At 48.3% G+C, this 13430-nt stretch overlaps 1 protein-coding gene across 21 annotated transcripts in view; it reads right to left on the bottom strand.

Moving 5' to 3' along the window:
- MICAL3 (microtubule associated monooxygenase, calponin and LIM domain containing 3) overlaps window positions 1–13430 on the bottom strand; it is a 1349174-nt gene that overhangs the window by 449280 nt on the left and 886464 nt on the right. For all 21 annotated transcript variants that reach the window (XM_069228050.1, XM_069228034.1, XM_069228049.1 and 18 more), the window contains one exon: window positions 2273–2523. In XM_069228050.1, the coding sequence (XP_069084151.1) occupies window positions 2273–2523 (251 nt within the window). The remainder of the gene's footprint in view (window positions 1–2272; window positions 2524–13430) is intronic.

The raw sequence follows: 13430 nt of genomic DNA, 5'->3' as shown, positions 1-13430 counted from the left end.
ATGGCCACCCCAGCACAGAAGTGACGCGTTTGTCACTACTGTCAGATCAGGTTGGGGAAGAGAGAGGGGTCTGCCAGCGGCTCAATCGCGGTTTGTTAACCACCCCAGCAGATCTTTCACAGGTCCCTCTGATATCTAGACCAGGTCAGAGAGATTCCCCTAATGCTGCCACCACTAGAACTTAAGGTCCCACTGCAAAGCCTGCATATGCCATTGGCATGTGTCACTAGCAGGAAGCAGAGGCCATGAGGCCCATCAGCCTCAAAGTCAGTCTCACCAAAATCCAGGTTAGAGGATGAAACATCAGTATCATAGCCTGAATATCCTTGACTCGCCATTCGGGATAAGCCTAAAACTGCACCATGTCCAGAACAGCTCAGATGAAAGAAAGTGTCTGAAAGGGAGTCAGGTGTTTATAGCAAACCCCTGCAGATTATGGGGCCCTCAATACTGGGTCTCCTCTGGGACCTGTGGCAGCACTTGTGCAACCGTATCCCACAGCGAGTGGGAATAACGACTCAAAAGGCATGTGGTGTTCACTGACCACAATGCAAGGCTGGGGGAAAAAAACATATTTTTCCCAAATCAATCCAGCCTCTTGGGTTCCCTATCTGGGGAAGCGGTAGTAAATGCCCCTTGGGAGGTAGAGGCTTGGACCACCAAGCTCTCAGGGGTGAGGTGTTGAGTCAGGAAACTTGGGTCCCCGGGCACAGTGCCATGGTTGCGGGCAATCGTCCTTTTCACAGGAGACCCTGTGCTGGGTTTGGACCAGGAACCCAGTAGGTAGTGAGAGCATCATTGAATGGGAGCAGGGGTTCTGAAGTGGAATCTCCCAGTTGCAGTAGCTCTGTCAAGAGATTAGTATTGACGACCACAGAGGGCAGATGAAGGTCCAGGACCTCAGCCACCCTCCTCACCACCACTGCATAAGAAGGTCCCTCCTCCCTACCCATGGTAGGGGGAGAAAGCATGTCAGTATTTGGAGATGTGTCCAGTCCGCTAACTTTACATAGTATGCCAATCAAGTTCAGTCTCATTGGGCTAGTATTCTAAGGGGTCCAGTGACCCCTTCTATTCTTCCCTGAGGCCTAGCCCGGTGAAATAGGTCTCATGAGTAGGCTTCAGGCGATGCCCATCTGGCTCCGTGTCAGGGACAACAATAGGGACAACGCTGGGTGCCAGCAGTGTCTGCAGCAGGACTGGCATCAGGGAAGGTCGAGGTGGTACGACCAGTGCCGGCCTGGATCCAGGACCTGATCCCTGTGAGCCCATCGTGCTGAGGCCATAACTGCCAGTGTGGAACCTGATGGGGGCCCCCTTTGACTAAATGGAGTTCAAAGGCATGCCGGCAAAGTCAGACTGCCCAAAAATGAGGCACATGGCCTCATTGAACTCTCTGATTTAAGCAGGGGTAGCTCCGGCTGCCGGAAACTCAGGGAGACGTGAAGTCGACCCAGGCACAGGTTCCGCAGATCAAGGCCTAGAATGACGATGCTCTGTGGTCACATCTGCCGTCAGACTAGGAGTGTGTTGACTTCTTGCTTTTCTTCTTATCCCTTGAATTACACGATTGCTTTGAGGACTTTGAATGGGACGCTGAAGACTTCAGACTTCGTGACCCGTCCCGCGACCTTTGTCTTAACGGAGACCTCAAATTGCGTGGATGTGCATGTCAGGCTGCAATCATCTTTAGGGACTGCTCCTTTAAAGACTTTGGAAGCATGGCCAGACACTCAGACCATGACTTCGGGTCATGGTCGCGGCTCCAAACACATGAGGTGCGGATCGCTCACGGACATCGAAATGACAGGATCCGCAGGGCTTAAAGCCTGTCTTCCTAGAAGACATCCCTCAACACACCAGGAGAAAATTTCTCAAAAAAGAGTTCAACAGAAGTGAAAAAATGAGCAGTCCAAAAACGACTGAGAGGTAGCTGTTTCTGGATCAGTGCTGTCTGGCGCGGAAAGAAAAGAAATGACGTCAGAGACCCTGGGTGGTGCCTATATAGGGACTGCAGCCTCATTTCCAAAGTGCAGGGATACTGCTCACGAAAATCATCTGGATCCAGTCTGGTGCCTGGGGAGAATACAAAGGTAAGGAATCTGCAGCTAGCAGTCACTATCAGATATTGAATACCAGTGTCTCTCGCAAGGATGTAGTAATAAGATGTAGTCAAAAAGTTGCACATTTAGTATATTTGTTAAACAATGGTGTACACCAAAGGATTTAGCTTGTAAACCTGCAAACAAATGTCTCAGTTAATCTCACAAACCTTCACTGGATTCATCATCTTCCTCATCCTCTACTTCCTCATCCTCTTCTCCATTTTCTTCCACTAATACTCCCGACTCTGGGGCTTTTTCAGCCTCATTGTTCCCCTCTTCTTCACCCTTAAGAAGGGCATGGATTCTTACAGCTTCCTTCCAGGGAACACCACCCAGATCAGATGAAGGGGCCTGTGGTTGGCCCTCCTCATCGTCCTCTTCTTCTTCATCCTCCTCTTCCATTTCAGACTCTGAACTACTAAAAAAAAATAACGAGGAATACCATTATTTCAGGAACACAAGTTATGATTCACAACAAATCCCAAAAACTATGACCGTCCTTTAATAGAACACTAGAAAGTCAATATCTTTTTCCACCTAAAGCCAGCGAATCTGGGGTGTACAATAGGCTCAGGAATGCTGAATCAATTCAAGACGACAATTGACTACCATTGACTACACGAACTACATTTAGATATGCCCACTGAAACGCATGTAGCCTTTGGGGACATCCATAGAGGCTGATGTGAATCCAGCTATCCTGGATCTATGCTGGACACCCCAGCAGTATTTCAATTCCAACTTTAAAAATGCCTAAAATGAATAGAGAGGGAAACCCAGCATTCCTAGGAACCAGGGTAATCAGTAGTACCTAGGCCTGAGCTCCTCTGGCATGAACAATCAACATGCACACGTAGTGTAATAAGACCAGAATTCACTATTGCCAATCTTTACAGATCAACAATCACTGTGGGTGCCCCCAGTGGACACAGCAGTGAATTTGATATATGGCAAACGTCACTTACCCAGTGTACATCTGTTCGGGGCATGTAGTGCTGCAGATTCACATGCTGTGTGTAAGGAAATGCCTCCTTGGCATGGTTACCCCCTGACTTTTTGCCTTTGCTGATGCCAAGTTATGATTTAAAAGTGTGCTGGGACCTGCTAACCAGGCCCCAGCACCAGTGTTCTTTCTCTAAACTGTACTTTTGTCCCCACAATTGGCACAACCCTGGCACCCAGGTAAGTCCCTTGTAACTGGTACCCCTGGTACCAAGGGCCCTGATGCCAGGGAAGGTCTCTAAGGGCTGCAGCATGTCTTATGCCACCCTGGGGACCCCTCATTCAGCACATGCACACTGCTTGTCAGCTGGTGGGGAGAAAATGACTAAGTCGACATGGCACTCCCCTCAGAGTGCCATGCCATCCTCACATTGCCTATGGCATAGATAAGTCACCCCTCTAGCAGGCCTTACAGCCCTAAGGCAGGGAGCACTATACCACAGGTGAGGGCATAGGTGCATAAGCACTATGCCCCTACAGTGTCTAAGCAAAACCTTAGACATTGTAAGTGCAGGGTAGCCATAAGAGTATATGGTTTGGGAGTATGTCATAGACGAACTCCACAGCACCATAATGGCTACACTGAAAAGTGGAAAGTTTAGTATCAAACTTCTCAGCACAATAAATGCACACTGATGCCAGTGTGCAATTGATTGTAAAAATACACCCAGAGGGCATCTTAGAGATGCCCCCTGAAAACATACCCGACTCCAGTGTGGGCGGACTAGTTTTTGCCAGCCTGCCACACACCAGACATGTTGCTGGCCACATGGGGAGAGTGCCTTTGTCACTCTGTGGCCAGGAACAAAGCCTGTACTGGGTGGAGGTGCTTCTCACCTCCCCCTGCAGGAACTGTAACACCTGGCGGTGAGCCTGAAAGGCTCACCCCCTTTGTTACAGCACCACAGGGCATCCCAGCTAGTGGAGATGCACGCCCCTCTGGCCACTGCACCCACTTTTGGTGGCAAGGCTGGAGGAGATAATGAGAAAAACAAGGAGGTGTCACTCCCCAGTGAGGACAGCCCCTAAGGTGTCCTGAGCTGAGGTGACTTTTACTTTTAGAAATCCTCTATCTTGCAGATGGAGGATTCCCCCAATAGGATTAGGGATGTTCCCCCTCCCCACAGGGAGGAGGCACAAAGAGGGTGTAGCCACCCTCAGGGCCAGTAGCCATTGGCTACTGCCCTCCCAGACCTAAACACACCCCTAAATTGAGTATTTAGGGGCTCCTAGAACCAAGGAAGAGAGATTCCTGCAACCTGAAGAAAAAGGACTGCAGACCTGAAGCCCTGCAGTGAAGACGGAGACAACAACTGATTTGGCCCCAGCCCCACTGGCCTGTCTCCCTACTTCGAAGAAAATTGCAACAGCGACACATCCAACAGGGTCCAGCGACCTCTGAAGCCTCAGAGGACTAACCCTGCATCTAAAGGACCAAGAAGCTCCAGAGAACAGCGGCTCTGTTCAAGAAACTGCAACTCTTTGCAACAAAGAAGCAACTTTTAAAGACCACACGTTTCCCGCCGGAAGCGTGAGACTTTCCACTCTGCACCCGATGCCCCAGGCTCGACCTGCGGAAAACTAACTCTACAGGGAGGACTCCCCGGCGACTGCGAGCCTGTGAGTAGCCAGAGTTGACCCCTCTGAGCCCCCACAGCGACGCCTGCAGAGGAAATCCAACTTCCTACATTGGTGGATCAGCGGGTGGGGTACAAGACTTTGCATTTGCTGGTCTACTCAGCCAATACCTGATCACCCGACTAAATTCCAAAAATTGTCATTAGAAACTGATTTTTGAAATGTGAGCTATTTTTCTAAAAAATTTTAAGTCCTGCCAGGGCCTTGTGTTAGTCCCCGTTAGCATTTCTTTTAGAGTTTAAAAGTTTTGTAAAAGTTTGAATTAAGTTCTAGAGATAGCTTTAGATTCTTAAAAAGTATCCCAACTTTTAGAGAAATAATGTCTACTGCAGAAGAGATTGTGGTGGAGCTCAACCTCACCCCTTACCTGCATCTTAGGATGTCAGAGTTAAGGACTCTCTGCAAAATCAAAAAGATAAAAACTGGATCAAACCCTACCAAAGTACAGCTCCAGGAGCTCTTGGCAGAGTTTGCTAGAGACAACCCCTCTGAAGATACCCTTAAAGAGGGGGAAGCTAGTGATGTGGAGGAGAATTTCCCCCCCTCCAGTCATAGTTAGGCAGAACAAGGTTCCTCCAACCCGGACTCCACAAGTGATAGTCAGAGATGCTGCTTCTCCCACAGGGGAGTCCAGCAACTCTGGAAGCATTGAGGGCAGCCTCAATGCAGATGACCTCCTGATAGCCAGGATGGCCAAAAGACTGGCTTTGGAGAGACCGCTCCTATCCATAGAAAGGAAAAGACAAGAGATGGGCTTAGCTCGCATCAATGGTGGCAGCAACTTAAATAGGGTCAGAGATACTCCTGACATGCTAAAAATCCCCAAAGGGATTGTAACAAAATATCAAGATGGTGATGACATCACCAAATGGTTCACAGCTTTTGAGAGGGCTTGTGCAACCAGAAAAGTAAACAAATCTCACTGGGGTGCTCTTCTTTGGGAAATGTTCACCGGAAAGTGTAGGGATAGACTCCTCACACTCTCTGGAAAAGATGCAGAATCCTATGACCTCATGGAGGCTACCCTGACTGAGGACTTTGGATTCTCAACTGAGGAGTACAGGATTAGGTTCAGGGGGGCTCAAAAATCCTCGAGCCAGACCTGGGTTGATTTTGTTGACGTCTCAGTCAAAACACTGGATGGTTGGATTAATGGCAGTGGGGTAAATGATTATGATGGGCTGTACAATGTTTATGAAAGAACACCTTTAAAGTAATTGTTTCTCCCCAAGAATTGGGAAAGAAGGTAGACCATTGGGTCAAGACTAGGGTGACCAAGACTTTCCCAGGGGTTGACCAAAAGAAAAGGGTCACAAAGACTCCCCAGGGGAAGAGTGTTGAGGGATCCAAGAGTAAAAGTAAAGAGTCTTTTACAGGGCCCCAAAAAACCTGCTCGGGAGGGTCCAAAGCCTCTTCACAATCCAATTTTGGGTATAAGGGTAAAAACCTTTGATCCCAAAAAGGCCTGGTGTCGTAGCTGTAATCAGCAGGGACACCAAACTGGAGACAAGGCCTGTCCCAAGAAAGGTTCCACTTCTACTACTACTCCAGTTAGCACTGGAATAGCCAGTCTCCAGGTGGGATCAACAGTGTTCCCAGAGCAAATCAGGGTTCACACTGAAGCCACATTAGTTTCTGATGGTGGGGTGGACTTATCCACACTGGCTGCCTGGCCCCCTAATAAGCAAAAATACAGGCAGCAACTCTTAATTAATGGGACTAGTGTAGAAGCCCTGAGGGATACAGGTGCCAGTGTCACAATGGTGACAAACTGGTTTCCCCAGGACAATACCTGACTGGACAAACTTATCCAGTCACCGACGCTGACAATCAGACTAAAGTACATCCCATGGCTATGGTAACTTTAGAATGGGGAGAGGTCACTGGCCTGAAACAGGTGGTAGTCTCCTCTGCTATCCTAGCAGACTGTTTGCTTGGAAACGACCTGGAGTCCTTAGCATGGGCTGAGGTAGAACTCAAAACCCATGCAGCCATGCTGGGTATCCCTGAACTGGTGTGTGTAAAGACAAGGGCACAGTGCAAGGCTCAGGGTGAAAAAGAGGTGTTGGAATAATGGCCCAACCCTCCAAGAGAAAAGGAAAGAAGACTGGGGAACCAGCTTCAACACAGCAAAAGAAAAAGAACCTCTCTTCCCAGGAAGAAGTTCTGCCCTCTGAGGGAACTGAGCCCATGGAGTTGGAACCTTATCAGGTTGAACCCTTAGGCCCAGGGGGACCCACAAGGGAGCAGCTGTGTAAGGGGCAAGAACCCTGTCCCTCTCTTGAAGGCCTTAGGCAGCAAGCTGCTAAAGAGACCAAAGGAAAAATCAGTGGAACACATAGGGTCTATTGGGAAGATGGACTTCTTTACACTGAGGCAAGAGATCCCAAACCTGGTGCCACTAGGAGAGTGGTAGTGCCTCAGGAGTTTAGGGAGTTTATTCTGACCTTGGACCATGACATTCCACTTGCTGGGCATTTGGGACAAACCAAGACTTGGGAGAGGTTAGTCAACAAATTTCTATTGGCCCAACATGTCCCAGAAAGTAAAGGAGTTTTGTGCCTCCTGTGCCACCTGTCAAGCCAGCGGTAAGACAGGTGGCCATCCACAGGCCCCCCTCATTCCACTTCCAGTGGTGAGGGTCCCCTTTGAATGAGTGGGAATAGACATAGTTGGTCCACTTGAACCTCCCACAGCCTCAGGGAATCAGTATATCCTAGAGGTAGTGGATCATGCTACTAGGTACCCTGAAGCAATTCCCCTTAGGTCCACTACTGCCCCTGCAGCAGCCAAAGCACTCATTGGTATCTTTACCAGAGTGGGATTTCCTAAGGAGGTGGTTTCTGACAGAGGTACCAACTTCATGTCAGCATACATAAACACATGTGGAATGAGTGTGGGGTGACTTACAAATTCACCATACCATCCACAAACCAATGGTCTTGTGGAAAGGTTTAACAAGACATTGAAGGGCATGATCATGGGGCTCCCTGAAAAGCTCAAAAGGAGATGGGATGTCCTCTTGCCATGTCTGCTTTTCGCCTACAGATAGGTGCCTCAGAAGGGAGTAGGGTTTTCCCCCTTTGAACTTCTGTTTGGCCATCCTGTAAGGGGACCACTAGCTCTTGTGAAAGAAGGCTGGGAGAGACCTCTTCATGAGCCTAAGCAAGATATAGTGGACTATGTACTAGGCCTACGTTCCAGGATGGCAGAGTACATGGAAAAGGCAAGTAAAAACCTTGAGGCCAGCCAACAACTCCAGAAGATGTGGTATGACCAAAAGGCTGCTATGGTTGAGTTTCAGCCAGGGCAGAAAGTGTGGGTTCTGGAGCCTGTGGCACCCAGGGCACTCCAGGACAGATGGAGTGGCCCTTACCCAGTGCTAGAGAGAAAGAGTCAGGTCGTCTACCTGGTAGACCTAGGCACTAGCAGGACCCCCAAAAGGGTGATCCGTGTGAACCTCCTCAAACTCTTTCATGACAGGGCAGATGTAAACATGTTAATGGTTACAGATGAGGACCAGGAAGCTGAGAGTGAAACTCTCCCTGATCTCCTCTCCACTGACCCTAAAGATGGCTCAGAAGATGGAGTGATCTATTTAGACACCCTCTCTGGCCAACAGTAAGCTGACTGTAGGAAAGTCTTACAACAGTTTGCTGAGCCCTTTTCCCTAACCCCTGGTCAGACACACCTGTGTACCCATGATGTGGACACAGGAGACAGCATGCCTGTCAAAAACAAACTTTTTAGACAGTCTGACCAAGTTAAGGAAAGCATCAAAGTGGAAGTCCACAAGATGCTGGAATTTGGAGTCATTGAGCACTCTGACAGCCCCTGGGCTAGCCCAGTGGTCTTAGTCCCCAAACCTCACACCAAAGATGGCAAGAGAGAGATGAGGTTTTGTGTGGACTACAGAGGACTTAATTCTGTCACCAAGACAGATGCCCATCCCATTCCAAGGGCAGATGAGTTAATTGATAAATTGGGTGCTGCCAAATACTTGAGTACCTTTGACTTGACAGTAGGGTACTGGCAAATAAAAATGGCACCAGGAGCCATAGAAAAGACAGCATTCTCTACACCTGATGGGCACTATCACTTTACTGTGATGCCCTTTGGCTTAAAGAATGCCCCTGCCACCTTCCAAAGGTTGGTAAATCAAGTCCCTGCTGGCTTGGAGTCCTTTAGTGCAGCTTATCTTGATGATATTGCTGTCTTTAGCTCCAGCTGACATGATCACCTGGTCCACCTGAAGAAGGTTTTACAGGCCCTGCAAGCAGCAGGCCTCTCTATGAAGGCATCCAAATGTCAGATAGGGCAGGGAACTGTGGTTTACTTGGGACAACTTGTAGGTGGAAGCCAAGTTCAGCCACTCCAACCCAAGATCCAGACTATTCCGGACTGAGTAGCTCCAAAAACCCAGACTCAAATCAGGGCATTCCTTGGCTTGACTGGTTACTATAGGAGGTTTGTGAAGGGATATGGATCCATAGTGACACCCCTCACAGAACTTACCTCTAAGAAAATGCCCAAGAAGGTAAACTGGACTATAGAATGCCAACAGGCCTTTGACACCCTGAAACAAGCTATGTGCACAGCACCAGTTCTCAAAGCTCCAGATTACTCCAAGCAGTTCATTGTGCAGACTGATGCCTCTGAACATGGGATAGGGGCAGTTCTGTCCCAAATAAATGATGATGGCCTTGACCAGCCTGTTGCTTTCATTAGTAGGAGGTTACTCCCCAGGGAGCAGCGTTGGAGTGCCATTGAGAGGGAGGCCTTTGCTGTGGTTTGGTCCCTGAAGACCATACCTCTTTGGTACTCACTTTGTAGTTCAAACTGACCACAGACCTCTCAGATGGCTTATGCAAATGAAAGGTGAAAATCCAAAACTGTTGAGGTGGTCCATCTCCCTACAGGGAATGGACTTTATAGTGGAACACAGACCTGGGACTGCACATGCCAATGCTGATGGCCTTTCCAGGTTCTTCCACTTAGAAAATGAAGACTCTCTTCGGAAAGGTTAGTCTCATCCTCTTTCGTTTGGGTGGGGGGTTGTGTAAGGAAATGCCTCCTTGGTATGGTTACCCCCTGACTTTTTGCCTTTGCTGATGCCAAGTTATGATTTGAAAGTGTGCTGGGACCTTCTAACCAGGCCCCAGCACCAGTGTTCTTTCCCTAAACTGTACCTTTGTCTCCACAACTGGCACAACCCTGGCACCCAGGTAAGTCCTTTGTAACTGGTACCCCTGGTACCAAGGGCCCTGATGCCAGGAAGGTCTCTAAGGGCTGCAGCATGTCTTATGCCACCCTGGGTACCCCTCATTCAGCACATGCACACTGCTTGCCAGCTTGTGTGTGCTGGTGGGGAAAAAATGACTAAGTCGACATGGCACTCCCCTCAGAGTGCCAAGCCAACCTCACACTGCCCATGGCATAGATAAGTCACCCCTCTAGCAGGCCTTACAGCCCTAAGGCAGGGTGCACTATACCACAGGTGAGGGCATAGGTGCATGAGCACTATGCCCCTACAGTGTCTAAGCAAAACCTTAGAAATTCTAAGTGCAGGGTAGCCATAAGAGTATATGGTCTGGGAGTCTGTCATACATTAACTCCACAGCACCATAATGGCTACACTGAAAACTGTGAAGTTTGTTATCAAACTTCTCAGCACAATAAATGCACACTGATGCCAGTGTGCACTTTATTGTAAAAATACACCCAGAGGGCATCTTAGAGATGCCCCCTGAAAACATACCCGACTCCAGTGTGGGCTGACTAGTTTTTGCCAGCCTGCGACACACCAGACATGTTGCTGGCCACATGGGGAGAGTGCCTTTGTCACTCTGTGGCCAGGAACAAAGCCTGTACTGGGTAGAGGTGCTTCTCATCTCCCCCTGCAGGAACTAACACCTGGCGGTGAGCCCTTTGTTACAGCACCACAGGGCATCCCAGCTAGTGGAGATGCCCGCCCCTCCGGCGACTGCCCCCACTTTTGGCGGCAAGGCTGGAGGAGATAATGAGAAAAACAAGGAGGAGTCACTCCCCAGTCAGGACAGCCCCTAAGGTGTCCTGAGCTGAGGTGACTCTTACTTTTAGAAATCCTCCATCTTGCAGATGGAGGATTACCCCAATAGGATTAGGGATGTGCCCCCTCCCTCCCCACAGGGGAGCCATTGGCTACTGCCCTCCCAGACCTAAACACACCCCTAAATTGAGTATTTAGGGGCTCCCAGAACAGAGGAAGAGATTCCTGCAACCTGAAGAAGAAGAAGGACTGATGACCTGAAGCCCTACAGTGAAGACGAAGATGACAACTGATTTGGCCCCAGCCCGATCGGCCTGTCTCCCTACTTCAAAGAAAACTGCAACAGCGACGCATCCAACAGAGTCCAGCGACAACCCTGCACCTAAAGGACCAAGAAGCTCCCGAGAACAGCGGCCCTGTTCAAGAAACTGCAACTCTTTGCAACAAAGAAGCAACTTTTAAAGACCACACGTTTCCCACCGGAGGCGTGAGACTTTTCATTCTGCACCTGACGCCCCTGGTCCGACCTGCGGAAAACGAACTCTACAGGGAGGACTCCCCGGCGACTGCGAGCCTGCGAGTAGCCAGAGTTGACCCCCCTGAGCCCCCACAGCGACCCCTGCAGAGGAAATCCAGAGGCTCCCCCTGACTGCTTCAAGGAACCCGACGCCTGGAAACCACACTGCACCCGCAGCCCCCAGGACCTGAAGGAACCGAACTCCAGTGCAGGACCGACCCCCAGGCGACCGTCTGCCTAGCACAGGTGGTGGTTACCCCGAGGAGCACCCCCTGTGCCTGCCTGCATCGTTGAAGAGACCCCCGGGTCTCCCCATTGATTCCTATTGAAAACCCCGATGCCTGTTTGCACACTACACCTGGCCGCCTCTGTGCCGCTGAGGGTGTACTTTCTGTGCCTGCTTGTGTCCCCCCGGTGCCCTACAAACCCCCCCCGGTCTGCCTCCGAAGACGCGGGTACTTACCTGCTGGTAGACTGGAACCGGGAAACCCCTATTTCCATTGAAGCCTATGTGTTTTGGGCACCACTTTGACCTCTGCACCTGACCGGCCCTGAGCTGCTGGTGTGGTAACTGGGGTTGCCTTGAACCCCCAACGGAGGGCTACCTTGGACCCAACTTTGAACCCTGTAAGTGTTTTACTTACCTGTGAACTTAACATTTACTTACCTCCCCCAGGAACTGTTAATTTTTGCAGTGTCCACTTATTGCCATTTTTGGCAAAACTGTGCATGCTATTGTGATAATTCAAAGTTCCTAAAGTACCTAAGTGAAATACCTTTCATTTAAAGTATTGTTTGTAAATCTTGAACCTGTGGTTCTTAAAATAAACTAAGAAAATATATTTTTCTATATAAAAACCTATTGCCTGGAATTGTCTGAGTGTGTGTTCCTCATTTATTGCCTGTGTGTGTACAACAAATGCTTAACACTACAGTCTGATAAGCCTACTGCTCGACCACACTACCACAAAATAGAGCATTAGAATTATCTCTTTTTGCCACTATCTTACCTCTAAGGGGAACCCTTGGACTCTGTGCACACTATTTCTTACTTTGAAATATTATATACAGAGCCAACTTACTACACTGTCCATATATCGCCATCTGGTGTTGGGCTCGGAGTGTTACAAGTCGTTTTTCTTCGAAGAAGCTTTTTTAGAGTCATGAGATTGAGTGACAGTGCGCATGGACATGGAGTCCTTTGTTAGATTGTTTTCCCGTAGGAGGGTGAAATAAGGAGTGACGAATTGTTTATGGATAAATATATATATAATAAGTAAAGAAGATGTCCATGCAATGTATATACAAATTTACATAAGAAAAAATACAACAGCTACAGGCTTCTGGGGAGGAGGGAAGGCGCATGTGAATCTGCAGCACTACATGCCACGAACAGATGTACACTGGGTAAGTGACATTTTCCATTCAATGGCATGTGTAGCTGCAGATATACATGCTGTGCATAAGACTGAAAAGCAGTCCTGTACTAAATAAGCGGTGGCTAGCCTGTAGGAGTTGGAGTAGTTTAAATAGTGTTTTAAGCACTGCTTGACCAACATTTGCTTGTTTTTTGAGATAGTACATCCACAAAATAGTATTTAGTAAATGTGTGTGGTGTGGACCATGTGGCTGCTTTGCATATGTCTGCCATTGGTATATTCCCTAAAAATGCCATTGAAGCTCCTTTCTTTCTAGTAGAAAGGGCTTTAGGAGTTACTAATAGTTGCCTTTTAGCTTTAATATAAAAAGTTTGAATACACTTTACAATCCATCTTGCTAATCCTTGTTTTGAAATAGGATTCCTTTATGAGGCTGTTGAACAGCTACAAAAAGTTGTTTAGAATTTCTAAAGTCTTTTATTCTGTCTACATAATACTTGAGAGCTATTTGAGATCAAGAGTGTGGAGAGCTGTTTCAGCAATCAGTTCCACTGACTGATTGATGTGAAAATGTGAAACCACTTTGGGTAGAAATTTTGGATTTGTCCTAAGTACTATTTTGTGTTTGTGAATTTAGAATAATGGTTCTTTTAAAGTGAATGCTTGAATTTAATTTACTCTCCTTAAGGAAGTAATTGCTATTAGGAAAGCAATTTTCCATGAGAGAAATTGAAGAGAGTAAGAATGCATGGGTTCAAATG

The sequence above is a fragment of the Pleurodeles waltl genome, chromosome 4_1, assembly GCF_031143425.1.
Source record: "Pleurodeles waltl isolate 20211129_DDA chromosome 4_1, aPleWal1.hap1.20221129, whole genome shotgun sequence".
Lineage (NCBI taxonomy): Eukaryota > Metazoa > Chordata > Amphibia > Caudata > Salamandridae > Pleurodeles > Pleurodeles waltl.
This window is presented reverse-complemented; position numbering and strand designations above follow the sequence as displayed.